The sequence below is a fragment of the Annulohypoxylon truncatum genome, assembly GCF_022578515.1.
Source record: "Annulohypoxylon truncatum strain CBS 140777 unplaced genomic scaffold F4807scaffold_35, whole genome shotgun sequence".
Classification (NCBI taxonomy): domain Eukaryota; kingdom Fungi; phylum Ascomycota; class Sordariomycetes; order Xylariales; family Hypoxylaceae; genus Annulohypoxylon; species Annulohypoxylon truncatum.
Genome location: NW_025953821.1, coordinates 346127 through 371109, shown reverse-complemented (window position 1 = coordinate 371109; position 24983 = coordinate 346127). Strand labels below are relative to the sequence as shown.

Below are 24983 nucleotides of genomic sequence, written 5' to 3'. Positions count from 1 at the left end.
GCATTGTAGTAGCTTGATACAGCACTACTAAACTTGATTCATTAGATGCCCTAGCCAATCAAACTCACCACAAAATATGTTGTTGGTTGGTCGATATGAATATATACCTCAACTCGGGAATTGAAGGGATGTTCGGATGGTGCGCTAAAGGGTGTGGTGTGGCTGTATCAACCAACGTCCAGTACAAGCAGGGAAAACTATCTCCAGTTTCCTCCCTTTGTTCCTCAATTCCTCCAACTTGGCCTAGATGCGTTTTGTTCTGTCGCAGTTCGCGATCCCCGAGATTTTGAGAGTCAAAATTTCTCGGCATTCACGCTTAATCTGTGCTCTATCCCGTGTCGTTCCGGAAAAAAATGGGCTGGTTTGGCCGTAACCACATGCCAGTTGAGGGCCGGGTAAGTGACAATTACCAATAGACAGGCGAAAATACGAAACCGAGGAGAAACCAGCTAACCACGAGTTCCTAGACTATCCTCCTGACGGGCGGTTCTGAAGGCACCGGCCTCAGCGCAGCACGCATCTTTTCGAGCAGAGGGGCAAATATCATTATTGTCTCGAGGAACCCGGCGAAGCTCGAGGAGGCCGTGAAGAGTATCAAGGCCGCGGCAAAGTCTCCTGAGATGCAGCGCTTCCACACCATTGTAGCCGATGTAGCCGAGCCCAACTATGCGGAGGGCGTGGTTAACAATGCGACGGCCTGGAACGACGGATATCCGCCCGAGATCGTGTGGTGTCTGGCTGGCCTTTCCACGCCCATGCTGTGGACGGACGACGGGGCCTTACAGGCTTCTCGATATAACAGTAAGCAGCGATGGCTTTTGGCCCAACATATACCAGATTACTCACGAAATGCTTGCGACAGTGGACGTCAATTACTTTGGCACAGCCGAAATGTCCCGAGCCATCATGCGTGCCTGGCTCCTCCCTGGCCAGGAAAAGAAGCAACCCTCGACACGAGGATCTCGTCCCGCTGCCAAACACATCGTCTTCACCGGCACCGTCCTCTCCGTCTTCTCTATGGCCGGCCACGGAACCTACGCCCCTTCCAAGTTTGCCCTCCGCGCCCTGGCCGACGCCCTGGCCATGGAGGTTCGCCTATACCCGGACGTCCCTATCGAAGTACACTTCATTTTGCCTAACTCTATCACCACAGCCGGCTACGAGCGCGAGAATGAAACTAAGCCGGAAATCACACTCCAGCTCGAGGGTGCCGAGACTCCCCAGGACCCGGACACTGTCGCCCGCCTATCCATCGCCGGCGTCGAGAAGGGTCGCTACTTTGTCACGACATCGTTCATAGGCGACCTAATGCGATGGGGCGCTATGGGTAACTCACCACGGAACAACTGGTTTGTGGACACGTTGATGGGGTGCATCTTACCCTTTATCATGGCATTTGTGACGTGGGATATGAACAGTCAAGTCTCGAGGTGGGGCAACAAGAGAATATCTGAAGAGTCGCGAAAATGAGCACGTATAAAAAACGGGCATAGGTTCACTGGCGGTGTGGAAACTTATTATTGATGTAAAACTATATTAAATGGCTAATATTACTTCGCTATATATACACAAGTACCTAGGCAGGTATATATTTACATCTGGCTCAAATTTGTTACTAGTTCACATATTGCCGCCACCGATCTCCCCTCGACTGATTCAGCTCGCTGGAATAGGGCGCTGTCCTTAACATTACCTCTTCATGCGCTGTCCTCTTCACCGCTGAAGTGGCTGATATGAGCGGCAAACAGAGGCTTTTGCATGGCTTCCGGTAGGTTGACGGGCGTACCGAAGCCCATGGTGATGTGACTTGGACTACGCGGGTGCTCCGTGTCGCAGCACAGATCAACAATAACGCCAAATGTTTGCGCTCGCTAATCGCGCGAGACTCATGCAGGCCTGACGTGAATAACATGCGCGTCCATTCCTATGAATCGTCAAACCTCTGCCTGCCTAGGTCTTCTTTCTCTAAATTAAGCTGCTTGGTAAGTAAGGACGTGACCAAGCCCACACCCGATATCGAGGCCAAGACAATCCACACGGTCCGGAACGGGATCCGGTAGGCTTCTGTTAGACGGCTCATGGTCTCCGTATCTAGACTCAAGGTCCTGAGCATGGGAATGAAACCAATGGCTTGGCGCGGGTCAGATAGCTGGCTGACTTGGATCGGTAAGGGTCCAAAAGCTGCGATCTGATGAGCGAAGCCACTGTTGAACACGGAAGAACCAATGGCTAGCCCCAACACGCCTCCCAAGAACCGCGTTATAACCAATAGACCAACCAACCGGCCGCTATCATCGGCCTCTTCGACGCTTGCCTGTAGGGGGAAGGGTATTGTCTGGAATACTGTACCAAGCCCGATGCCGATAAAGACTAAGAACGTGTCTTTCACTGCTTTAGACGACGTTTGGTCCACGATACACCAAAGACCAATGAAAAGAGTGAGGGTAACCCAACCAGTGTGCAGAAGAAGAGTGTAACGCCTAGTAAACTCCACACATACGGGCGCAAAAACGCTGAAGGCAACAGTGACCACGCATGCTGGAAGGATAGAGATAGCTGATTCCAGAGGCGTCTGCAAATAAACAGCCTATCATGTGTTAGTGTCTAGGAACAGTTTCAATTCATATGTAAGTATGTATGCGATTTTCCAATGGAGGAAACTGGAGGCGTCGGAAAATTGTAGTATAGCAAATCCCTTAGAATGCTTCTTGAACTCACCTGAAAGAATAGGGGTAAGTACAGTAGAAGAGAAAACAAAAGAAGACCATGTATAGATCCTCCTATTATCGACACGACGGCGGTTCTGTTCTTGAATAGGCGATAGGGCAACATCGGCTGCGCAGGGCGAGCTTCGTAGAAACCGAAGGTAATGAAGGCAATGATGCCAACAACCAGTGGGAGGATAGTCTTCCAGGAAGACCACGGATACAGCGTGTCTGCCCAGCTGACTGGTAATGAAACACAGATCGCGCCTACGGTAAACATGAACATGCCGCGCCAGTCAAGCCGGCGAAACTTCGTTTTCAAGTCTAAGTCAATAGGCCGAAGGTGCATAAACATGAGCGCGAGGGGTATGGCTGGGCCAACGAAGGGCAGATTAATCCTGTATGCTCTTCATCAGATTATACGTTACATAAGCGGCTTCAAATTTCTTTCCTCACCAACCAAGCCAGCGCCAAGTTACAAACTGGCATAAAAGCGCACCAATAATGGGACCCATGATGGAACCAAGGGCGATAGGTAACGCCATCACTGCGAGATACGCAGGTCGCTCTTTCAAACTCGTCATGTCGACGATGATGATCTCTTGAAGGATATCAAGGCCGCCGCTTTCCGCGTCTAGAGTTAGCAAGTTTTCCGCTGAGAATAGCAGATGTAAGCGTACCCGCCAAGGCCCTGTATAAGACGCCCGACAATGAGGACCGTGATACTCCGGGCAACAGCGAAGAGAATAGAGCCGACGGTAAAAAGTACCATGGCAACGTAAAGCGGAACCTTCCGGCCGACAGCATCGGAAATGCTGAGGTATAGCGGTTGCGAAACTGCGACGGCGAGGGTGAAGGCGATACTCGCAAAGAAGGCCTCCAATGTGGTGGCGTGCAATTGCTCGGCTATAACGGGAATGGCGACTGCTAGAGCGGTGGTATCCCAAGCGACAATCAATGCAAGGAGCGCAAGACAGAGCAAGGAGGCGTAAAAAGAGAAGGGCTTCATCGTTTTGTCTTGGCTATTGCGGAGGTCTGTTGCGACTTGTTGCCCTCCTTCTGACTGTTGGTCCGCTGTCGCTGGGAGCCTTCTCTCGGATTTCTCGCTATTCTGACGGATCTCCATCGCTATGTTATATATACAAACATGGTGTTGAAGGGAGACGAAACTAGGTAGTTCCTAGCTAATTCATCTCCCAACAATTTTGTACGTGTATGTACCTGTGTTTTCGTTACACGCCCTCTTTTCCTTGGCGGCACACCTCGCCCATAGCAGTTCAGTCGCCTGTTCGGTGCCTCACAATCACTCTAAGCTCAGCGCCACAATAGTGCCACAGCTGTCCCCTTTGTTGGCCATAGATTCACAACACGATGAAAGGGAAATCCTCCAGTAATATTGGTATTTCTAAAATCGCATTGCACCGCACGACCTAACACTTTAACAGAATCATAAAACAAAAATTAAGTGAAAGTATGACAATAGCGTCCAGTTTGATGGGGTGAGGAGCCACGCGGGATAGCCCATTCTATGGGTACCTAGGTACTTGCTATGTAAGGGATCCATTGTCATTTTCAGATCCCAAAACTTCCAGTTCTGAATGCTCTATGACACGCGGACATCATTCGTATGCCGAAAAAAAACCCATTTTTTTTTTACATGGCCGCATCAGCGATCTATCCTCATTATAAGATGCCCAGCGCTGATGAATACAAGGGTGTATCGTAGTACTACATTTGATACCCCTTTGAATACCCACCTGGGCAAGTAGGTAGGCTTTAAAGTGTTTTAATGGACATCACGGTAAGGTCTTGAACTATATTTATAGAGTCTTGGGCAAACTGTGGAAGAACTTGTCCTGCAGAAAAGGGGCTTGACTACCTTATAATGTGGGTCTATATAGCTTCAACTGCTGTTCTCATTTTTGAAAGACCTTTGGCCTAATGTGGGTAGTTACCTAGGTAGGTAGGAATTCTTTTTACCCACGTACATTCTATTTCTCCTAATGTACCACACCCTTCCTCAATTAAGACGCGTTGTTGTCCCTATATTGTAATATACCGGAGTTATTACCATATGTCTACAGTCGCGAGACTCCATCGTCCTCGTATGATATGGTAAATTCCTTGGTCTTCTGAATAGCCTTACTATTCCGTAAGATGCTCTGCTCACTTCCCGTATCGGAATTACGCCTATTAGCACCGATTGCTGTCGTCCTCGTGTTCTTAATATCCGGCCGAGGAATGGTGTCTAAAGCAAGCTCAATATCTAATTTCCTTGCTTTTCGTAATCTCCCAATCGTGATGATTCCATTAGACCTATCACTATCCTCTTCAGATTGATCTGTGTTTGTCCTGCCAATGAACCTCCTCCACAATGGTCGAAGTACAGGAGCGGATACGCAGATAATAGTAATTGTCAACTCGCTGTTCGTCCACATGACGGAATCGGCGGTGGCATCTAAATTTGGCTGATGTTAGACATCAATAGAATCCAAGAGGTACATCCAGGACTCACACAGGTAATCTGCTGTCTGACTCAGGACCGCAAGCCCTGAAGTCCTAATAACTCCGCAAATTCCTGCCCTATCTGAAGTTAACTCATAACATGATGCGAAATAGAGCTTAACTTACAGTACCCCTAAACTAAGGGAAACACAAATCGTGATCTTCTCTCTCCTCTGCATGTTAAGATTCCAAAGAACAATCCAAGGGAAAGCAGCTAAGAAGAAATCCATCGCAGCAGACCAAGCTTCACCATGTTAGCATTCGTTATATCTTTAAGAGTCGTCACTCACAGCACATGATAAACGCGATGTTGGTCAGATTCAAGGGACAAGACTTTATCTTGATACGCGCATCCCACTGCAGCAAAGGGAGTTAGTAGTTTCATCTCAGGAGTTTTAAGCATGCTTCAGGAGCAAGCCCGCTCGATTTGGGAATCTCTCACTCCCAAGGCATGCGAAAAGGGGTAAAAGAATTTCCAATTTTACATACCAGTGCTTCTACCGGAGTGCATTGAGCGAAACAGGAAATTGCTAGTAGCAACGACCAAGCCATCATGGTTATAATCCAGAACCAGAGGACTGCCTTGTGCCTGGTAGGTTCTGTGAGTATAGTTATCAACGCATAATCCCGTCGGAAACTAACCATATAGTTACAATAATGCGCATCAAAAACATGGCCACGGAAACCTTGCTAAGGCCCATGGCAAGCGACACAACAAATTGGCCTATAAGCTCGATTTTGGTAGCCATTCGGATATCATCAGACGAGATGTCTTTCGTGTGCTGCCCGAAGCCATAGATAGACGAGACAATCATCAGGGCCACGAATAGTGCTTGGAGGACCTTATTTGTGCTTATTAATGCTGGGGATAAGGGCACTTGGCGCTTCTAACTTACCCAAGTTACTACGAGAAGGTAATCGTCGCTTCCAACGCCTCCTTTCATAACTTTGCGTGTGTAAAGCCGCAAAGTAATGAAGGCTGCTGCAAGGACAGCTTCTGCAGAAAGGACTGCAATAGTCGTTGGACCTTTACCTCCAAGAGGCATCTCGTGTTCGGTCGTAATGTTGACCACGTAGTTCTCAAATCGATGGATATACTGTGTCTATAACCCGTGATAAACTCAGTCAGTACACGAAGAGCCTGAGTAATTAAATAACTCTAGCAAGATATACGTGATTTTCCCATATCTGAAGCTGGGCCACGGGAAAACCGACGCAAAGATAGGGGATTACATGCTGAGCGCATCCATGCAGGTAAAAACATGGACATGGACAATGATTTCCCTGCACTAGATCCCCTCATTTCTGTTACATATCGATAAAATTTCTTGCAAAGCTAAGCGGTCAATTGTCCCGTGTAATGGCAACGTCCCTATTGGTTGAGGACCACGGGCTACACAAAAGCAAGTTGCATTTCCCGTGTCCCCAACGCAGAAGCTTAGACAAACGGCAATAACTAGACTTTCCCGCCTTCTCTACGAGATTTACGTACAAATCAAAACATTCAAGCTGGTAACCGAAATTACCCTAAAGCACGAGCCGTCATCGACAACGCGGCAATTATGTAGGTACCAAGCCTTAGAATGGAATCTTAACTTCCAGAATCTAGGGATTGACTCTTCAAGGACGCACTAGGAACAATATGGACGCACCCACTTGACTAGAGTTATTTTCGACTTTGTTTGAGGTTGAAATAAAAACCTGATAGTTATAAGTGCCATATTCTCACATGTTTCCGACCGAGGCTTCTAGAACTTAACACTTAGCAACACCTACGCCTGAATATTAGGTAGCCCACGGAGCCCCGTAAGCAGTGGCGTTCTGGGCTTGTTTTGAGCTGCGATTCATCTATACCGCCGTGCCCACTTTCTCGCTTCCCCTTGGCTGTTTTGGCTTGACAACTTGAGCTTCGTGCTGGAAGAAAAAAAAAAATCGACAGACATATTGGCTAGTACAACATGATATATCAAATCTCGTTTATCCAGCCTTATATAAAGTCTGTTAATACCTGACATGGGGTATGTATACGCCCGTAGAAACAAACAGTTAATACTTAGGTACCTTCCTAATAAAACTAACGAATCGGATATGTCCCCTGCCCTTGAATGGCAAGATCTCGCAGGAAGATCTCGATTTAATACCTAGTCTATTATAAGTAATCAACTCTGCATATCCGAGTCTAACGTGGACCTCTTTCCCCTGAATGTATAGATGACCCTGTCGCCTTTCCGTCACTGGATCTTGCCTGGAGTTCAGCCGCAATGGCATCCTCGAAATTGACAGCTACTTCATCGCCGAACTTTGAGGAAATTTCTTCGAGCGTGAGATTTTTAGTCTGCATAGAACATCAATGCTACTGATTAAAAATATGGATATATTGGTACGTTACCTCTGGGAAATAAACCGCGATAATCACTGTGGACACCATAGTCACCGAGATAAAGACGAGGTAGTATTTCCAACCAATATTATCCAGAGCCTGGCTGATTGGAGCACTATACGCAAGGGCATTGGCGAAGAAGGACGCGAAAACTAGGGTAGAGCCTTCGCTCCTTAGGTGCGTGGGCCATATTTCTGAACCGTAGGCATATGAGGCACAATCGATCGTTGACGTGAACGATAACCCGAAGATGAAGTATAAGGCGATAAGGGCGTTGATCCCGGGTTTGTATGTGGTGTTTTGGTAATATTTCATGAGTGCCGCCATGACAGAAAGCATTATAGAATTAATTACTCCTCCAATTACTTAAGTGACACAGTTAGTCAGAACAACACGATAGCAGCGACGAGAGAAGCTCACCAAGAAGCTTAACGCGGCCTATCCTGTCTATGATCAACACGTTCAATACGCACCCGAGGATCACGGAGCCTGTCCATGCACAGCCCAAGCCGAGCTGAAGAGTATTGCCGAATCCAAGTCCGCCCATCAGAACAGGGAATAGACTAGCGACAGCGGTAATTCCGGTACCTTGTCCCATCGTCCATAATAGGATAGAGCATAATGCTCGTTTACGAAGGGGTGGTGTTTTCAGGATGGACATGTACCCCTTAGGCAAGCGATTCTCCGCTTCAACCTGAGCTTTGATCTGTATTGCTTCTGCGCGAACGAGAGAGCCATTCGGATCGGATTTCGTTCTATGTAACTTTCTGAGCTCGGCAATTGCCTGTTCCTCTTTGCCATTCTCCATAAGCCATCGCGGAGACTCCGGTAGATAGAGAATTGAGCAGGCAAACCCGACCGCTAAAGCGGTTTGAACGATATATACTAGACGCCACTGGACTGGGTTCTGGACGAAGCTGAATATCAGGCCGAATAGCGAGCAGACGGCATAAGCAGTACCAATTCCAACCCCGTGGAACCCCACAAGTAGGCCGCGAGTGTGAGGCGGAGCGACCTCGCTCATGTAGACTGGGCTGTTAGCTATCATCATTCCGCCACCAATGCCGCATATAACACGACCGACGAGGAGCATCTCGATATGATAGGATGCAGATTGCAAGACCCCGGACACGATCGTAATAAAGGCAGCCACGAGGTTTGCGCTGCGACGCCCCCATCTATTCGAAGTGGGAGCCTGGATAATAGCCCCAAGGAAAGCACCGCCCATGAAACAACCTAGTAGCCCGTCCGTGATAGCTGGTGTGTTTGCGGGCGTTAGGAATAACTGTATGAAGCTGGTTTGCGCTAAGGTTCCGCTCATAGAGTTCACCGCGAAGCCATAGAGGAATCCACCAAAAGCAGCCGTGGCGCAGACCTATCAGGGTGAGAATGTCCTCATGTGAGTTATTATATCAGTATTACCTGGATCGCCCGCTTTCCGGTGCCCCCTCTATGGGCCTGGATATCATCTCTGTTATTGCCGACTTCGTTATTCTCTATGTGGGTAGAAGAAGGGCCGTCTTGCGGCCCCTTCGATTTCGCAAGTTGGTCCATAGGCAACATGTTACCTATCTAGAGGAATATTTAAACGATAGTGCTACAAGAAGTTGGTAACACAAATGGAACATCGAAATATGATGGAAAATGTCTAGACCAAGCACAGTTCCTTGTGCCTGTTAATATAACCACCATCTACTCACCTGAAATGCCATCGCCTCACTTCGAATTGTCCCTAAAACTACAATACGCAACCATCCGACTAGTCTGATTTTCAATATGTGTGACAGGCAATAGATTCTGTCTCGGATATTGTTGCTTAATATCTTTCCATGAAGGATCAAGTTCATGCGCTGACATGAGAGGCTAATGATCTAAATGTGGGTAGGTTACATCGATCTGCAGTCAATTCTCAAGTAGGGAACCCCCCCATCTATGCAGTATTTGTGACAGTGACATCTTGTCATGCTTGTCGGCATCTTATATAACATAGGTACCTACCTGATCTTTAATCTCTCACAAACGTAGCCTTCTAGTCAATTAAGCAACTTATATGCTACCCTCAATACTCTATTGCTTTTGAAAGTTACGATTCCATCATGTCTCGCGTTGCAGAAGCCGAGATCTTCCCCGTCCTGAAGGGCAAAGTCGCAATCGTATCTGGCGCAGCACAAGGTATGGGGAAAGCCACCGCAGAGGTCTTCCTCAAAGCCGGCGCTAAAGTTGTGGTCTGCGACATCAAAAAGGAGGGGGAAGCTGTCGCGGCGGAATTGTCAAAGCTCGGTGACGTTATCTTCGTCCAGACTGACATATCCAAGTCTGCAGAAGTGCAAAATCTCATCGAGAAGACCGTAGCACACTTCGGCAGACTCGACGCCGCGGTCAACAACGCAGCCATGACCCCCGATAGAACGCCCCTCACCGACTTCGACGAGGATTATTGGAATAAGCTCACCAGTGTCAATCTGACGGGCACGGCGCTCTGCTGCAAGTACGAGATGCAGCAGATGATCAAGCAGGGTGGGAAAGGAACAATCGTCAATATTACTTCCATCAATGGCTTCAGGTCTCAGCCCAACATGCCGGCGTACACGGCCTCTAAACACGCGTTAATTGGGCTCACCAAGCATGCAGCCACGGAGGGCGGTCCTCATGGTATCAGGATCAACGCCATTGCGCCGGGAGCAATCTACGTGAGAAGTTCCCTGCTCGGCTTCGAATTCCCGGATGCTAACCGTGGGAACATAGTCCGAAATGTCCGCTGCTGCATTAGCGACGATAGGTACGACAGAAGAGGCGTTCACTCGCAGCGCTACCCTCTTAAACAGGTTTGGGATGCCGCACGAAGTTGCGCAGGGGTCCCTCTGGTTGTGCTCCGACGCCTCTTCATTTGTGACGGGGATTTGCTTGCCTATCGACGGCGGCTTTCTAGCTATGTAAGCTTAGGGGGGACGACCGTGCGGGTAGGGATCGCCAGACTGCTCAATTTATAAGTGACAGGTTATAGGTATGATGGAAATCATTAGGTACTCCTGAAAAGATGGTGAGATATTTCTCCGCCACTTTGACGTATGCATCCAGAATGAATGACTGGCCCAGCGTAATATCGCGTAAATCGTATTGTTCATGTACAGTGCAACGAATACAACTCATATCCTTTAGCACCGTTTCGTATGAAAATTAAGTATCACGTGATCTCTCCCTTTTTACCCCTTTTCCGGGGATTCGTAGATCTTAGGACGGAACATGCGGAAAAACTTCCTAAGGCTACCTTGTAAAAAATAGAACCTTATTGTCATAATGCTGTCGAAGTAGCTGAAAAAGCAATATCTTCAATTGGTAGGAAATATTAGGTACGGTACCTACCTAGGTATGAACGAAGGTGTCTTCAATCCACCTAATCGGATTCCCCGCAGCTCGGTTACGAGATGATCTATCATATCGACAATCGTGCCGTGCATGCATTCTGGAGACTGCCCATTGTTTCAATCACATGTGATAGGGACGTATTCGTGTTACCATCTGCGCAAGCTCGCCGCACCGACATATATATCAGGGATCGGACCGTGGATCACATCTTAGAGCCCGAGTTGGTATGCGAGATTCAGTCATGCGGTGTAACATAGACACATGAAACTCTGGGTAAGTAACTTGTATATCTCTATCCAAACAGCTACATAGGTAGAAGAGGCGTCTTGTGTGAAACATATGACGGAGAAATCCCAAGGTCGTTCTACGGTTTATCGACTATCTTCCATAGGATGAGCTGCCCTCAAGCAACTTCACCCAGACCTCTTGTCCCGCGGATTCTCGAGGGCAAGCTGGCGATTGTGACTGGTTCTGCCAGAGGTATGTCACACTGACTCAATTCGGAGGCCGTCTTTTAACAAGGTGTATGTAGGTATCGGTGCCGCGATCGTGCGCAATCTCGCCAGCAAAGGATGCAACATCGTCGTAAACCACGCCACAAAAACCTCTGACGAGGCGGCGTCCAAGCTATCCGCCGAGTTAGAGAACAACCACGGCGTGAAGGCGGTGGGAGTCCGCGCCGACATCTCACAAAGAGATGAGTGCGCCACTCTGGTCGAGGCGGCCAAAGCCTATTTCGCGAACCCCGCAACCGGGAAGCTGCAGATCGACATCCTAGTCCACAACGCCGGGATCTTATACTTAGGCCCGCTGCAGAACGTTGTCGAGGAGGAGTTCCAGCATATCTACGCCGTCAACGTGCTCGGACCGATACTCTTGACGACGGCGTGTATGCCGTACCTGCCGACAGATAGGTCCGGCCGAATCATCATGATGTCCAGCATCAACCCCAAGGTGGGCACTCTGCATACATCCTTGTACTCCGGCACCAAGGCGGCAATGGAATCTATGGCTCGCGTCTGGAGTCGTGAGCTTGCGGAGCGCGCCACAGTCAACAGTATAAATCCGGGGCCGGTGATGACGGACATGTACTTGTCGGCGTCGGAAGAGACGAAACAATCTCTGGCGGCATGGAACCCGCTCACGCCACTAGCGCCCGTACGGCCAAGTGATACCCCCGAGGTACGAGAAATTGGGCAACGTTTTGGTGGCCGCGCCGCCTATGATTACGAGATTGCCGGGCTGGTCGGCATGCTCTGTAGCCCGGAGTCTGGTTGGTGTACGGGTAGTTTAATCAGCGCCAATGGGGGCCTAGCATTCGGGTTTTAGGCTCTACTCCTGATTGAATTACTTAACTGTCCAAAATCGCATGAATTAACTCGGAGAGGATTGTCTTTCGTCTGGTAGAAATAATTAGGCGGGCAATATGTTTGCGCATCATCTTACCCCATGACCTCCAACTGCCTCGGCTAGTCGCATTTCTCAATTCAGGGGCAGCTCCAGCTTCCCTGGTGTCAGAACCGAGGTCTCCTCTAGACCCTATTTTCAGTTATTCTCTTCGCTTAGGGTAAACATCATTGAGTTTCCGAAGAAAATGAACAATCGATACGAAACAGCCAATACCCCTGTGCTTTGCAACACGCATAATGTCGCTCAAAGCAACCTTGAAAACCTACTAGGTAGGTCTCCGTATGACCAATAAAATATTTTAAATCTAGAATATATACAATCCTTAAAACCTATATACGTGAAACATACCGCGCTACTAAGTCATCAGCCTCCTCTCCTTACTAACAACATCAAAACGACACCATTTTATCTACCCCTCCTAGGTAATTAAGCCAACCTACCTTCGGTACCTAATCAAGCCACACCACAGCACTCAGCCCATCCTCCTGCTGCGGCGTCCCCGGCGTCGCAATCGCCAAATTCGTCAAGAGGTCGCCCAACTTTCCGGTCTCGGGGTCTCTCGCGATAATAGCCACATTACTGCTCGTCTGGCCGCCGACAGCGACCAGGGTACCCGCCTTGTTGATCGAGAACGTGCGAGGGAACCAGGCGTGCGCGGGCGTGGCCTCGACCCACTTGATGTCGCCCGAGCTAGGGTCGATGCTGTACGTAGCCATGGAATCGTTCTGCGGGCCGAACGTCTCGTCCGCGCGGTTCGCCGCGTACAGGAAGTTGCCGGCGACGTGGACCTCGGCGGCCTTGGACCCGTTGGGCGCGCTGCTGCTGCCCTCGGCGTAGGTGGACAGCGTCTGCGTCTTCGTGAGGGTCAGACACCCCTCGTCCGGATAGGTTGCGGTCCAGGCCGAGACCGAATTGCCTAGCTCGTTCACAGTGTAGAGTCGCTGGCCGAGGGTGGACCCGGCCTCAGGAGCCCACCAGGCGCCGTGGCGCGGCCCGTCGCCTGGGTCGGCTTTTCCCGGTTCGCATGCCGTGAGATTGCCCGTCTCGGCGTCGATGCTGAAAATGCGGATAAAGTCCGCGCCTAGGTCCGGCACGATTAGGAATCGTCCAGTTGGGTCAAGCTGCGCGGCGTGCGGGTGAGGGGCGTTTTGTCGGGAGTTGGGGCCGGGTTCGGACATGTTGAACTGTAGCTTCTGAGCGAGAGTTGACGCATTGCTTAGAGGAAGCTTATAGGTCGACAAGGTTGATGGATCGCTATCATGAATATTAGTATTCTGTACCTACTTTCCCATGATTGAAGACAGAGATTAGACAGGCAATCACCACATACTATTGGACTGTAGCAATGAAGCCATAGCCATCCTCGGTACCACTGCCGTAGGGCGAACCATGAACACTGGCACCGGCGGTGATAGCTCGTCCAGTCTGCTTTAAGCTGCCATCCGACTCTACAGAATAGGACGAGAGCAAGCCACTCCCATTCCAATCTTCGTCAACGCAGTACACGGTCGTCGCGTTCGAGTCCACATGTAGCCAAGCAGGAAGAGTTCCACATCCTCCAATTGACGACTTGTTGACTAATGTAGCATTGCTACCGCCACCCGTGTAGGAAAGGGAGAAGATCTTGCCGGTGTAGTGCGATGCAAGAAGATTGGCTCCGAGCACTTCCGGTACAAGGCCGAGCGTTCCTAGGATCAACGTCTTGAAGGATGCCATGGCAGACTAGGTATGCCTACCTTACACAGCGTACCGAAGCGGCGGGTTGAGCGAGAGTAGTTTGAACAAAAGTAAGGGATGCAAATTAAAGATTGGACCTTTCGAAGACGATGCGAACATGTTCACCTTTGAGGTGATCGTTTCCCATAGTGAGGATCGGGGCGTTAGGACTGAACTACAACAGATGGGTGTAACCTTCCAAGCTTACAGCCTCAAAAGCGATGTCGTGATTAGCGAGCCCGGGGAACGTTGTTGCAAACATATTGCTGCTAAGCAAAACAGAATGCCTCTTTGGCTCCGCGAGCGGAAATGGCAACATCTCGGAAGATCATCCCGATTGTGCGACGCTCCGGACGGGAGGAATTGCGCTCGGCAGGGGCTGTTAAGGCTAATTGGCTTGGGACCGCGTCTGTCGCGTCTGAGTTGTCTACCCAGTCTACCCTACCTATATCGAAGATATTGAGTATGAGATTTCGTTGGCTGGACGGCTCTTTGTACTTCGTTCGATGTTACGGTACCCCAGACGTCCCCCACACTCTCTACGACGATCCCGGAGGAACGGTCCTGCGTCCTGATGGACAGACAGCACATGGAGAAATAACGTGTCTCTAATTACAGCCTTCTATTTTTGATTGCGAGCTTGCAATATGCAGTCGGCGCTTAAAAAAGGCTACATCTCGGCGGAAGATTATGCACCCCAACTTGGACATAGTTGGCGCGTGACCTATAAATTTTCCAGATGTTTGATATGCGATACGATGGGTCTATCGCAGGTCGCTTTTTGACAACCACGTCTGTATCTCTATCAAGCTAGACGCCGGCAATTAACATCTTTTGGCCCGTCTGCTATCCAGAGCCTTGCCAAAATGGCTCATCATCTTCCGTGTGATCATAAGGTTGATCTAGCCTTATGGGACACCAATCTAGTAAAGCATAGCTGTATGCCTCCTCTTCATACCCGACATGCCGAGCTTCAATCACCAATCCGGTACTTGAGCGCGCTTGTTTTAGGTGCGTCTAAGAAGAGCGTTGCCGCAGCTCAATGATCCCGAAGAATGAATAGTGTATGTCTATGTGATATGATTGTTAACACCAAGCGGTGGTTCGACTCGTACCTAACTGTGTGGAGATGCTTGCATCTAAGTGATATCATTAGTTGCTGCGCCTGATTAGGTGCCACATAAACTATTATGAACGGCGCCCTCTTATATAGGCTGTATATGATATCGTAATCCAAACAAGTTAGATTGCGAGATTCCGAGAAAATCGGCCCCATTCCCACTGGCGCTGGGAGAGCGAGCCTCGCGCGGGCCAAAATTCTTACGCCTCCGTGGTTCTGTAAGATGCATCAGATATTTTCTCGGTCAATCAACGGGAACATCCGTCGTGGGGAGCTTGGAATTCCCAAATTGAATAGCCACAGGTGCTCGAAATTAAAATATCGGGTCATTTATCCCTATATCGTCCTCAACTGTACGTCCGCTATAAGTTAAGCTTAAACAGCAGCCAGTGATATAGTCGTGAAGTCGTTCGACAGGTCATTCGAGGATCCCCGATCTTTCTAGACGGAACTGGCCGAGTAGAGGATATAATAATCTCTGAAAGAAGCTGGTGATCCAGATAACTAAGACGCCATAGAACATCTTTGTGGGATCTTGGCTACGAGCATCATTTATCCTCAGGGACGCCGACAAGATGCATTCAACAGTCTTTTATTTTCTTGGGTTGATGGGTAGCCTCGCCCAAGGCGCTCTCCTTAACAGGCGCGCTGCCTTGGAGGACTGCCTTTCTGGCAGTCAAACTGCTGTGGACGAAGTCGGTTCTGATGACTACAACCGTGACATCACACCTTTTAACAAGCGCCTGCCATTTCAACCGGCGGCCATTGCTGTACCAACTACATTAGATCAGATACAGAGCGCCGTGGCATGCGGGTCCAAGTTGGGCTACAAAGTTACTGCGAAGGGCGGAGGACACAGCTATGCGTCTTTAGGTCTTGGTGGAGAGGACGGCCATCTCATCATTGAGCTTGACCGCATGAATTCCGTTAAATTGGATACGGAGACGAACATCGCAACTGTGGATGCCGGAACTAGACTTGGTCACCTAGCATCAGAGCTATTCGCCCAAGGAAACCGCGCTATATCTCATGGAACTTGTCCCGGGTGAGTCAAATCAATGCCGTGGGCGAAAATCAAGGCTAACAGACTAGTGTCGGTATCTCTGGTCACGTCCTGCATGGGGGGTTTGGCATGAGTTCCCACACGCGGGGGCTGGCACTGGACTGGGTATCCGGAATGAACGTCGTGTTAGCGAACGGATCACTTATCCATGCTTCGGAAACCGAGAATAAGGACGTCTATTGGGGTTTGCTCGGCGCAGGGTCAAATTTTGGCGTCGTTACGAGTTACGAGCTCAACACATTTGAGCCTCCCGCAAATGTCACATGGTTCGTAGTTAATCTGCCGTGGAAGCAGAACACGTCCGTTGCTGGATTGGAAGCGTTGGAAGACTTCGCCAGGAATACTCAGCCAGCAGAGCTGAACATGCGTCTTTATGCCACACGCCAATTTACCCAGCTGGAGGGTTCCTACCATGGCAACAAGACCGACCTTGAAGCTGCGCTCGAGCCACTATTGAATAAGACTGGAGGTTCGTTGGCGGCTGCCCAGACAGTCACTTGGCTCAAGGGTCTTGAGCATTTCGCTACTATGAAATTGAATCAGACCTATCCCTACACGCAAGTGGTAAGTAAACATACCTCATACGATGATCCGGAACTGACTTTGTCGCAGCAAGAGAATTTCTACGGTAAGAGTTTAGAACTTAAAGGTCTAAATGGGACTTCGGCAAAGGGATTTACCGACTATTGGTTCAATGTGGCCAAGAACGAGACAGCGCATTGGTATATTCAGCTGGATATCCACGGAGGCAAGAATTCGGCGGTCTGGAAAGCTGACTCGAAGCTGACGTCTTACGCGCACCGCGACAAGCTGTATATCCTCCAGTTCTACATCACGACAAGTGATGCTCCGGAAGACGGTTTCAAATTTGTCGACGATTGGGCATCGGCCACAACAACTCCGCTGACGACATCCGACTGGGGAATGTACTTCAACTACCCGGACACGAACTTGAACCGAACGAGGGCACAGCAGATGTACTGGGGAAATAACCTGGTGAAGTTACAGCAACTTAAGGCAGACCTTGATCCCCACGAACTATTCTACTACCCGGTGTCGCTTAGTCCGGCGCAGAACCCCGAGCTTGCGTAGCGTGGATATGTCGAGTGTAAGAGTGGAGATTCGCGTGTACATAATGGAAGATACCATCCGAAGAGACAAATGTTTTATTGTTTAAGATATGTAGCTTTGAGGACATCCTGTTGTCGTTCAAGCTTTGTGGATTGATTAAGTCATAGCTACCTATGCATTTAGGCAGTATAGACGGGTAATAGAAAAAGTAGAAGAAGGATATGGATATTCAAGTTCGCCGCGAAATGGTTGATTAAGGAATTGAAGATGAAGAAGTGAAGATAAGTTAGGAATTAAAATGGAGTCATCGACTCGGGACATTTCCAGCTCAGCGTCCCACTACTTCCTCCACTATTGTAACATACCAGGTAAGTGGGGTGGTAACCTTAATTCAAGAGGGGCAGTTGTCACATGACACGTGGCTTAGTGGTGGCTCATTTCTCAGTAATTGTTCACCGCAAGGCCCCTGAAGGCCTCCGGATCTCATCGCGGTATGATTCTCCATAGAGCAAACCCATTAACAACAAGGACGTCTTCTTAAAGTCCTAAAGTCCCAGACATGGACAACAATATTCGGGCTACCTAAAGCCTCATTCCTTACTGTTTTATTATAAATACCTTACTAATCAACTAATCAGTCTTTACCTACCCATTCTATCCACAGAACAACTACTTAATTCGCGTGATACGATATTCATTAATACTAGAATTTATCCCCCCGGCCAGCATTCACTCGATGGACTCCATGAGCTCGACAGAGCCCAGAAACCCTTATATCACATATAACTCTTTTCATAGATTCAGGGATACCTGGAGAGATTCCCTTATAGAAAACGCCGCGGCTTCCTGCGACGAATTTCCGGATTACCATGTTCGTGATCCGGGGTCTTTAGTGAGCTCTTGTCAAGTCCGCTCCTTTCAACTTGGTACGGGCGCATCCCTCTATACGCAGTCGTTAATACCCGCAATGCTCCAAGCCAAATATGAGATCATTCTAGTCACTTGCTTCTGGGCGCCATCGTCAACCCTTTCTGCATTGAAAGAGGCTTTAGAAAAGCTTGCCGAAGCTCGTCGTGAACACATCCTTACGTCTAGCTCAGACGGCGAAACTTTATCGCCTCTGAGAATACGTATCTGCTTTTCGTCGAGGTCTATTCTCCAGAAGCTGTTTCATACCACGTCTAAGGATGGGTACATATACCCACCATCAGCATGGTCGAAGCAACTTGGCCTGCCCAATAAAGAAACCCTAGAAGCCGGTCTCATCGATTTACGTGTGAAGAGCTTGTTCTTTCTGCCTTTCAGCGTAATGCACCCGAAATTTCTCATCGTCGATCGTGAGAGAGCTTGGCTTCCTAGTTGCAATGTGAGTTGGGAAGCATGGCTCGAAGGGTGCGTTGAAATAACCGGAGACGCTGTGGCTGGCTTGGTCAAGTTCTACCGACATGTTTGGGATGGACAACTCAAACAACTCACGACTAGGGATATTCCGGACGATGGATCTGCCAACCCTCTTAATTTGGACGAACTTGATGTATCCGCAGTACCAAGTTCCGTCAATCATTTCAATGCTTTTTTTCGGGGACGCGAGACACAGACCATGTTGTTGCCGTCCTCTCATCACCGGAATCCCAGATTCGATTTTATTCCGTGGCGCAACTCCCCGCCGCCACCATCGACACCTCTCAATCAAGCAATATTGCGATTGCTAGACTTGGCAGAGCATTTCATCTACATGCAGACACCAAACCTAACCTCCTGGGCGGTGATTGATAAACTCCTCGAAGCTTTGAAGCGGGGTGTCAACGTTGCCATAGTGACTAGCAAAAGGTTGATGCTTTTGGAACAACTTGTCACAGCTGGTACTACGACTTCTCTCTGCCTCCAATCTTTAATTCGGAGATATAAAAAGCTCGAAGCAGACCAATCCAGATCAAAGGCCAGCTGCGGTCCCGACCTCGAAGCGCAACGACCTCGACTTGGATTTTTAAATATCGATTATTATTGTCCAGACGCCGAAAGCCAAGCTGAGTGCAAAGTGGATGGGACGGCCGAAGAACCAGTGCAATCGCACCTTAAGCTCACTCTCGTAGATGGCGAATATGTTGTGCTTGGATCTGGAAACGTGAGTGATTTCTATTTTCCAAGGCCTCTTTGCAATAATCCTTTTGATCTCGTCAGCAATCTGCATATTTCCTCTTCGAAAATACTAATCCGAAGTGTTGTAGATGGATCGCGCAAGTTGGTTTACGAGTCAAGAATTAGGGATTTTGTTCCATTCAAGGGACATCGCCTCTACGATCGGTGAAGCTGTTGGAAGTGTCCTCTCGGGTAGAAGGGAGTCGGTTTTCTCGTCTGCGATGGACGATCAATTGGAACGACAGTTAAGTCAAGAAGAGATTACCAGCCAAGGCCGTAAAGATGACGGTGGGACGAGGAATCATGCTGAAGATGGAGCGCCGAGTTCTTCACAGATTAACTAGACCAGGATTCTCCATGCTCATAGCATCCAGGATGCCTTTTGAACGATTCCTCAACGAGCCTGTCAAGCCTGTTAGTCTGGGGAACGATTAAAACTAGGCGTCTTTAGCGCGGGTAGGCCAAATGAGCGGCTCAGCCCACATCTCAATCCACATATGGAAAGTCGGGTACAATTGGACGAAGATTAGCCCTGAATACCTCGGTTAAGAGAAATAAACACAACATGAACCGTCCAGCCTTGCGTTTTTAAAATTCTTACGCTATGATTACCATCGGATAAGAATAACGAAATAGAGTATGGATGTCGGGTATCGCCCGAGGTTGCATTGAGCTGACCGAAAGTCACTGAGCGTATGTAGGAAAGCCGCTTTTGTCTGAGTCGTATGCATGCGACATGGTCCAAACCACGGGTCCTCCAGGGTTAGCTCGCCATCTCACTCGCCAGACGCAGACAGCCCGATTATGCGGCTTTCCGGTGACAATAACATCGGCACGCCATCGCAAATTTCCAACAACGGATCGGTAACGTTTCTGGAATTCGGGAGCATTCAGCTGCTGACAACACCTAATTTCGAACGTGCTAGCGGAAAAAGAAAAGTCAACTCTGCTTACTGGCTTTCGGTATGTGAGAAGCGATGATGTGAGATTTTATTTCTCGGCTACTTCCGTTACCGTCATAAAAATGTCACTAGATCAGCGACTCATCCACGCTTATCTATGGTTCCTGGCAAGCCTGCCCGTTCGTCCTCAGCAGCAACTGGTTTCTCGCGTGCATCGGCTTCCATGGCGTCGATATGGCCATCCTTGTCCGATCGCCACCCACCAATCACCAGTTTCATTTCTTACTGGGTTACACGGTCCCAGGTCAAGACTAGAACCAAGGCCCCGGAATTCTCTTGGCACATGTTATCTTTCCTACTCACCTATTAAAGCCACGCAAGTGAGAAATCCTTTCTCCTTCTCTTCGGCTTTGGCGTCTTGTCGTTACATCGCATTGCCTTTCTAGCTGACTGGCTGATCTTACCAAAGTCGCATAGCCCAGCTGGGACTGTCTTGCCTTCGCGGGAGTCACCTCTAACAATTATCACCTATGGAATTCATAGCCGAGTTCTTTTCTCTTTTACTTAAAGGAATTTTCCGCGGCCTGGACGTTATCCCGAACAATTGCTTTCCCGCTAGTTGAAGCGAAGTCTCTGCACTTGGTTCAAGACAATAAAATCCTACAATGGCGTCCTCGGGTGTCGAATACTCGACAGCCTCGCCGCCAGCTTACGCGGCTGCGAATGATGTCACAGATACCGAGAAAAGTGCTATGGGCCGTCCGGATAGCCATATCGAGTCCCTCACCACCGTCAACAATAGCGACGGCACGCATCGCAAACTCAAACCTCGCCATATCCAACTAATCGGTATTGGTGGAACCATTGGCACGGCTCTCTATGTTCAGATCGGAAAAGGCCTTTTGCAGGGCGGGCCGGGAAGCCTCTTTATCGCCTTCTCGCTCTGGTGTGCGGTCATTCTGGCCATAACCATGTCTATGGCCGAAATGGTTACATATTTGCCCATCTCTTCACCATTTGGTAGGTGTAAAACGCATTTTGAAACTGAAGATTAAACTCTTCGAAAAATCCCCAAATTTTCATAGTCTAGTCGCTAACGCTATAGCAGTGAGTAAAATTTAATATCTTTCTTCTCGGATTCAGGAAGATAATGCATAGCCATACGTTAAAATCCAATGTAAAAATTGCTAACAACCCTATTTTCCCCAAATATCAGATTCGCTTTGCTGGTCGCTATGTAGATGAGGCCTTTGGCTTTGCTGCTGGTTGGAATTTTTTCATCTTCGAGGCCGCCCTTGTGCCATTTGAAGTAACAGCATGCAATGTGGTTATTCACTACTGGAGTGATATTGTGCCAGCCGGCGGGATCATCGCAATCGTCCTGGTGCTTTATGCACTGATCAATGTCCTGGCTGTTAAATGGTATGGTGAGACTGAGTTTTGGGCTGCGCTTGGTAAAGTCTTGCTTATCGTTGGGTTGATCATATTCACCTTCATTGTGATGTTGGGCGGTAATCCCCTACATGATCGATTTGGCTTTCGATACTGGTACGAACCTGGATCGTTCGCAGAGTACTACACGACTGGTTCCCTCGGCAGGTTCCAGGGCTTCATGCAATGCTTGATCCAAGCCTCTTTCACGATCGCCGGGCCTGACTACGTCTCAATGGCTGCCGGCGAAGCTGAGAACCCTCGTGTGGTCATGCCTAAAGCTTTCAATGCCGTGTTTTATCGGTTGACCACCTTTTTCATGCTCGGTTCCTTGTGTGTGGGGATTCTAGTTCCGTACAACGACGCTGAATTGACGCAAGCCTTCGCCAATTCCGAGCCGGGCGCAGCAGCTTCGCCGTATGTCGTCGCGATGAACCGACTCGGAATCCCAATCTTACCGCATATTATCAATGCTATGGTCTTGACCGCCGCTTTCTCTGCCGGCAATAGCTACGTGTACTGCGCGTCCCGATCACTCTACGGACTAGCTCTCGAGGGCAAGGCACCCAAGTTCCTTACAAGATGCACGGGGAGAGGTGTCCCTATCTACTGCGTGTTAATTGTCTTAATTATTGCGTTGCTTGCGTTCCTTCAAGTGAGCGAAAACGCTGCTGTTGTCCTGAGCTGGTTCGTTAGCCTTGTAACCGCGTCTCAGCTCATCAATTTCAGTGTCATGTGCGTTACGTACATCTGCTTTCATCGAGCGCTGAGGGTACAAGGAATTAGCCGCGATACCTTGCCATACAAGGGTGTCTTGCAGCCATACGCCGCATATTTCGGATTGTTCGCGACTTTCGTTATGACTTTCATAGGCGGCTACACGGTTTTCTTGCCGGGGAAGTGGGATGTACCAACTTTCCTATTCTCGTAAGTCCGACGTTCTAGAAGACCTGCAAGTGACGAATCATAGCTAACGAGGATTAGTTACACGATGATTGGTGTGTGCCCGCTCCTTTTCATTGGTTGGAAGGTAGTCCACAAGACCCGATTTCATAGACCCTATGAAGTTGATCTGCTCAGAGATGTTGCTGCTGTCGAAGACTACACCACCAAATTCGTCCCATCGCCGCCGAGGTAAGTCCATACATCTAACCATCTTGGACGTTATAACTAAACATACTACATAGGAATATCTTCTCCAAGTGGTTCAATTGGATATTTAGTTAAGATACTACATCAAGTGACGAAGGCATCATCTCCCTGTCCATCCTTTTCCTCTTGTCCTAGTAGGACATGTTACTTTCGTCATTCATCAAAAGGTAGAATAGCTGCATCATGGCTTAGATGCATGTACGACGCTACGTCATTCGGAACTTATCATTACTATATTTTTAGCCTTTATTAAACAATATACGCAAGTTATCTAATTTACATCCTCACCATAAATTGCCTGTCTGAAGTCTCACCGGTGTCATCTATTACGTGTGCCCGATATTGCCGATCGCCCTGATATGTTCAAAGGAGTCAATTTTGGATCTGCTTCCAAACTGGCAAACGAGACATTCGCCGTCCTTTCCGTTTCCGATAGCACTTTCATCTCATACGCGCCTTTACCCTCGGAACCCATCTTTGCAATCCCTTCTTTTCGCCCATACCAAAACGCGAAGACTATCAATGCGAGGATACCTAAACCTCCAAACACGGCGCCGAGTATAACGGCATCAAAGTTCGACGAAGAGGGCTCACTATTCACAATAGTAGGTGTAGCCGGTCCTGTTTCTATTGGGGAGCCGTCGGTTACTACGGCCGTGGTGGCATCGACAGCAACCAGTGGCAATGTCAACCTTGATGTCATTGGCACCGTTTGATACAGCGTGTCTATCTCGACACCAGCACAGAGCGGTTGTGTAAAAGCTGGTTCCTTATCCCCATACGCCAAGAAGATCTGTCGCAGATGACATTGTAGTGGGCCGCTTTATAGAAACGATGAGCATGATGCCCTATCAGGGGTGAGACGTAGACTTACCAGTCGGACGCTTTGCCGTTCTTATAGATAATGGCATTTTCCTTACAATTCGTAGCAATTGCACATGGTAGTGCTGTAGTAGCACAGCAGGCCGCATACTTAGCGGACGTGACGAACACCTCGCCGCTAGGACAAGAGACAGGCGTAGCTATCGACCCCTATTAGCTATACACATTCGTGCTTTTGCACATAACCCCACTTTTCAAAGAAAGCAGCGTACTGGCAGTGTCAGCAATGATGAACCCTTGGAATGGACCTCCTGTAATGACCACAGATGGCGAGCTTGTGGTTTTACTAGTTGCCTTGCTTCGACTCGACGATTGCCCGTGGACGCTGTATTGCGCGAGCACGGCCGCAAGGGTTATTGCCTTCAACGACCGCCACATTGAGATGCCCATTAAGCGTTGCATCTATTCTGGTGTACTATTTCATGGATAGAACTTCAGTTTTTCCGCATAGGAACTTATTAAATATTAGTAATACGTAGGTAGGTAGATAATCGACTAGTTGCGGAAGAATGGGCCTCACTGTGTCATTAGGCGACAAGCTCCTAATTAAATGTGTTTACGCTTCCGACCTTTGTCTTTTCATATGCTCCTATATCAGCCATATTCGGAGGTTTGTTTCAAGGCGCGAGATTGTTGGTTGCTTATGTGCGTCCTTCAGAAAGAATCTGAGAACAGTCTTCGCCAACATCTGGCTCTGGAGGATTCTTCCTCGGCCGCGGAATAACTATATTTGGACTGCAGAACTCCCTTGGCTGCGTAGTAAGTCAAAACAAGTTTGGTCCTTCAAACGACGTTTTTTCGTCTCAAGTAACAAACGAAACAAACTGTAATGTCCTCCGGGTCCGAATATGCGACAAACACGCATGTTTTCGAGGTCGCTATCGTGCTTCCTAGTCTTCGCGAGCTTCAGGTGCATTCGTTCCCCGGTGGCGCAGCATCAAACCCCTGCATGGGTACCTACCTACCTCCCAGGTAGGTAGGTCAAATATGTCTCCAAATGTAAGCCTAGGTAACTAGCAATAGAAAGCATCACATACGTCGTATGGTTTCTTCCCTTCGGAAATTGAACTGTCTCTGTAGGAATCTGCGAGATCCTATTCACAGCTGTACTCCTCCACCCCTACCCCTATTTCTTCCAACT

The 24983-nt window shown here is 48.7% G+C and overlaps 10 protein-coding genes across 10 annotated transcripts; 5 read left to right on the top strand and 5 right to left on the bottom strand.

The window, feature by feature from the left end:
* The first annotated feature begins 73 nt into the window (after positions 1 to 73).
* F4807DRAFT_237215 (3-ketodihydrosphingosine reductase tsc-10) lies at positions 74 to 1697 on the top strand. The gene is made up of 3 exons (XM_047994237.1): positions 74 to 395; positions 468 to 801; positions 863 to 1697. The coding sequence occupies exons 1-3, from the start codon at positions 354 to 356 to the stop codon at positions 1468 to 1470; spliced, it is 984 nt and encodes a 327-aa protein (XP_047850882.1). The 5' UTR covers positions 74 to 353; the 3' UTR covers positions 1471 to 1697.
* Positions 1542 to 3917, bottom strand: F4807DRAFT_439797 (MFS general substrate transporter). The gene is made up of 4 exons (XM_047999242.1): positions 3386 to 3917; positions 3162 to 3329; positions 2719 to 3103; positions 1542 to 2587 (listed from the first exon to the last, which is right to left on the bottom strand). The coding sequence occupies exons 1-4, from the start codon at positions 3829 to 3831 to the stop codon at positions 1925 to 1927; spliced, it is 1662 nt and encodes a 553-aa protein (XP_047850881.1). The 5' UTR covers positions 3832 to 3917; the 3' UTR covers positions 1542 to 1924.
* A 678-nt stretch (positions 3918 to 4595) lies between these two features.
* Positions 4596 to 6475, bottom strand: F4807DRAFT_439794 (uncharacterized protein). Its single transcript, XM_047999241.1, has 7 exons — positions 6107 to 6475; positions 5853 to 6052; positions 5700 to 5799; positions 5501 to 5567; positions 5337 to 5454; positions 5221 to 5288; positions 4596 to 5163 (listed from the first exon to the last, which is right to left on the bottom strand). Exons 1-7 carry the CDS (start codon positions 6254 to 6256, stop codon positions 4784 to 4786), a joined length of 1083 nt encoding a protein of 360 aa, XP_047850880.1. The 5' UTR covers positions 6257 to 6475; the 3' UTR covers positions 4596 to 4783.
* Positions 6476 to 7181: 706 nt separating this feature from the next.
* On the bottom strand, positions 7182 to 9379 carry F4807DRAFT_237195 (general substrate transporter). The gene is made up of 4 exons (XM_047994236.1): positions 9013 to 9379; positions 8011 to 8965; positions 7600 to 7955; positions 7182 to 7545 (listed from the first exon to the last, which is right to left on the bottom strand). The coding sequence occupies exons 1-4, from the start codon at positions 9151 to 9153 to the stop codon at positions 7390 to 7392; spliced, it is 1608 nt and encodes a 535-aa protein (XP_047850879.1). The 5' UTR covers positions 9154 to 9379; the 3' UTR covers positions 7182 to 7389.
* Positions 9380 to 9686: 307 nt separating this feature from the next.
* On the top strand, positions 9687 to 12285 carry F4807DRAFT_453531 (NAD(P)-binding protein; the record flags this gene model as incomplete). Its single annotated transcript, XM_048000470.1, has 4 exons — positions 9687 to 10280; positions 10336 to 10523; positions 11348 to 11436; positions 11489 to 12285. The coding sequence occupies 4 exons, from the start codon at positions 9687 to 9689 to the stop codon at positions 12283 to 12285; spliced, it is 1668 nt and encodes a 555-aa protein (XP_047850878.1).
* A 265-nt stretch (positions 12286 to 12550) lies between these two features.
* F4807DRAFT_237115 (putative isomerase YbhE) lies at positions 12551 to 14236 on the bottom strand. The gene is made up of 2 exons (XM_047994234.1): positions 13697 to 14236; positions 12551 to 13620 (listed from the first exon to the last, which is right to left on the bottom strand). Exons 1-2 carry the CDS (start codon positions 14080 to 14082, stop codon positions 12816 to 12818), a joined length of 1191 nt encoding a protein of 396 aa, XP_047850877.1. The 5' UTR covers positions 14083 to 14236; the 3' UTR covers positions 12551 to 12815.
* Positions 14237 to 15568: 1332 nt separating this feature from the next.
* Positions 15569 to 17496, top strand: F4807DRAFT_237151 (putative glucooligosaccharide oxidase). The gene is made up of 3 exons (XM_047994235.1): positions 15569 to 16247; positions 16295 to 16829; positions 16878 to 17496. Exons 1-3 carry the CDS (start codon positions 15778 to 15780, stop codon positions 17355 to 17357), a joined length of 1485 nt encoding a protein of 494 aa, XP_047850876.1. The 5' UTR covers positions 15569 to 15777; the 3' UTR covers positions 17358 to 17496.
* Positions 17497 to 18081: 585 nt separating this feature from the next.
* F4807DRAFT_453528 (phospholipase D/nuclease) lies at positions 18082 to 19819 on the top strand (the record flags this gene model as incomplete). Its single annotated transcript, XM_048000469.1, has 2 exons — positions 18082 to 19461; positions 19565 to 19819. 2 exons carry the CDS (start codon positions 18082 to 18084, stop codon positions 19817 to 19819), a joined length of 1635 nt encoding a protein of 544 aa, XP_047850875.1.
* A 1223-nt stretch (positions 19820 to 21042) lies between these two features.
* Positions 21043 to 23764, top strand: F4807DRAFT_470309 (amino acid permease/ SLC12A domain-containing protein; the record flags this gene model as incomplete). Its single annotated transcript, XM_048002801.1, has 5 exons — positions 21043 to 21397; positions 21483 to 21484; positions 21594 to 22735; positions 22793 to 22942; positions 22996 to 23764. The coding sequence occupies 5 exons, from the start codon at positions 21043 to 21045 to the stop codon at positions 23033 to 23035; spliced, it is 1689 nt and encodes a 562-aa protein (XP_047850874.1). The 3' UTR covers positions 23036 to 23764.
* On the bottom strand, positions 23026 to 24220 carry F4807DRAFT_470305 (uncharacterized protein; the record flags this gene model as incomplete). Its single annotated transcript, XM_048002800.1, has 3 exons — positions 23026 to 23781; positions 23835 to 23982; positions 24055 to 24220. 3 exons carry the CDS (start codon positions 24218 to 24220, stop codon positions 23280 to 23282), a joined length of 816 nt encoding a protein of 271 aa, XP_047850873.1. The 3' UTR covers positions 23026 to 23279.
* Positions 24221 to 24983: the final 763 nt, after the last annotated feature.

Excerpts from the sequence above, each read along its gene's own strand:
- F4807DRAFT_237215 (XM_047994237.1), top strand. The coding sequence starts at position 354 with ATGGGCTGGTTTGGCCGTAACCACATGCCAGTTGAGGGCCGG. Across the intron at positions 396-467 it reads ACATGCCAGTTGAGGGCCGG|ACTATCCTCCTGACGGGCGG; the intron begins GTAAGTGACAAT and ends ACGAGTTCCTAG. Across the intron at positions 802-862 it reads ACAGGCTTCTCGATATAACA|TGGACGTCAATTACTTTGGC; the intron begins GTAAGCAGCGAT and ends TGCTTGCGACAG.
- F4807DRAFT_439797 (XM_047999242.1), bottom strand. The coding sequence starts at position 3,831 with ATGGAGATCCGTCAGAATAGCGAGAAATCCGAGAGAAGGCTCCCAGCG. Across the intron at positions 3,330-3,385 it reads CTTATACAGGGCCTTGGCGG|CGGCGGCCTTGATATCCTTC; the intron begins GTACGCTTACAT and ends AGACGCGGAAAG. Across the intron at positions 2,588-2,718 it reads ACTTACCCCTATTCTTTCAG|GCTGTTTATTTGCAGACGCC; the intron begins GTGAGTTCAAGA and ends AACACATGATAG.
- F4807DRAFT_439794 (XM_047999241.1), bottom strand. The coding sequence starts at position 6,256 with ATGCCTCTTGGAGGTAAAGGTCCAACGACTATTGCAGTCCTTTCTGCA. Across the intron at positions 5,800-5,852 it reads CGCATTATTGTAACTATATG|GCACAAGGCAGTCCTCTGGT; the intron begins GTTAGTTTCCGA and ends AGAACCTACCAG. Across the intron at positions 5,455-5,500 it reads CATCGCGTTTATCATGTGCT|CTTGGTCTGCTGCGATGGAT; the intron begins GTGAGTGACGAC and ends AACATGGTGAAG.
- F4807DRAFT_237195 (XM_047994236.1), bottom strand. The coding sequence starts at position 9,153 with ATGTTGCCTATGGACCAACTTGCGAAATCGAAGGGGCCGCAAGACGGC. Across the intron at positions 8,966-9,012 it reads CCGGAAAGCGGGCGATCCAG|GTCTGCGCCACGGCTGCTTT; the intron begins GTAATACTGATA and ends TCACCCTGATAG. Across the intron at positions 7,546-7,599 it reads TCGCGGTTTATTTCCCAGAG|ACTAAAAATCTCACGCTCGA; the intron begins GTAACGTACCAA and ends TGTTCTATGCAG.
- F4807DRAFT_237115 (XM_047994234.1), bottom strand. The coding sequence starts at position 14,082 with ATGGCATCCTTCAAGACGTTGATCCTAGGAACGCTCGGCCTTGTACCG. Across the intron at positions 13,621-13,696 it reads TTCATTGCTACAGTCCAATA|CGATCCATCAACCTTGTCGA; the intron begins GTATGTGGTGAT and ends TATTCATGATAG.
- F4807DRAFT_237151 (XM_047994235.1), top strand. The coding sequence starts at position 15,778 with ATGCATTCAACAGTCTTTTATTTTCTTGGGTTGATGGGTAGCCTCGCC. Across the intron at positions 16,248-16,294 it reads TCTCATGGAACTTGTCCCGG|TGTCGGTATCTCTGGTCACG; the intron begins GTGAGTCAAATC and ends CTAACAGACTAG. Across the intron at positions 16,830-16,877 it reads CCTATCCCTACACGCAAGTG|CAAGAGAATTTCTACGGTAA; the intron begins GTAAGTAAACAT and ends ACTTTGTCGCAG.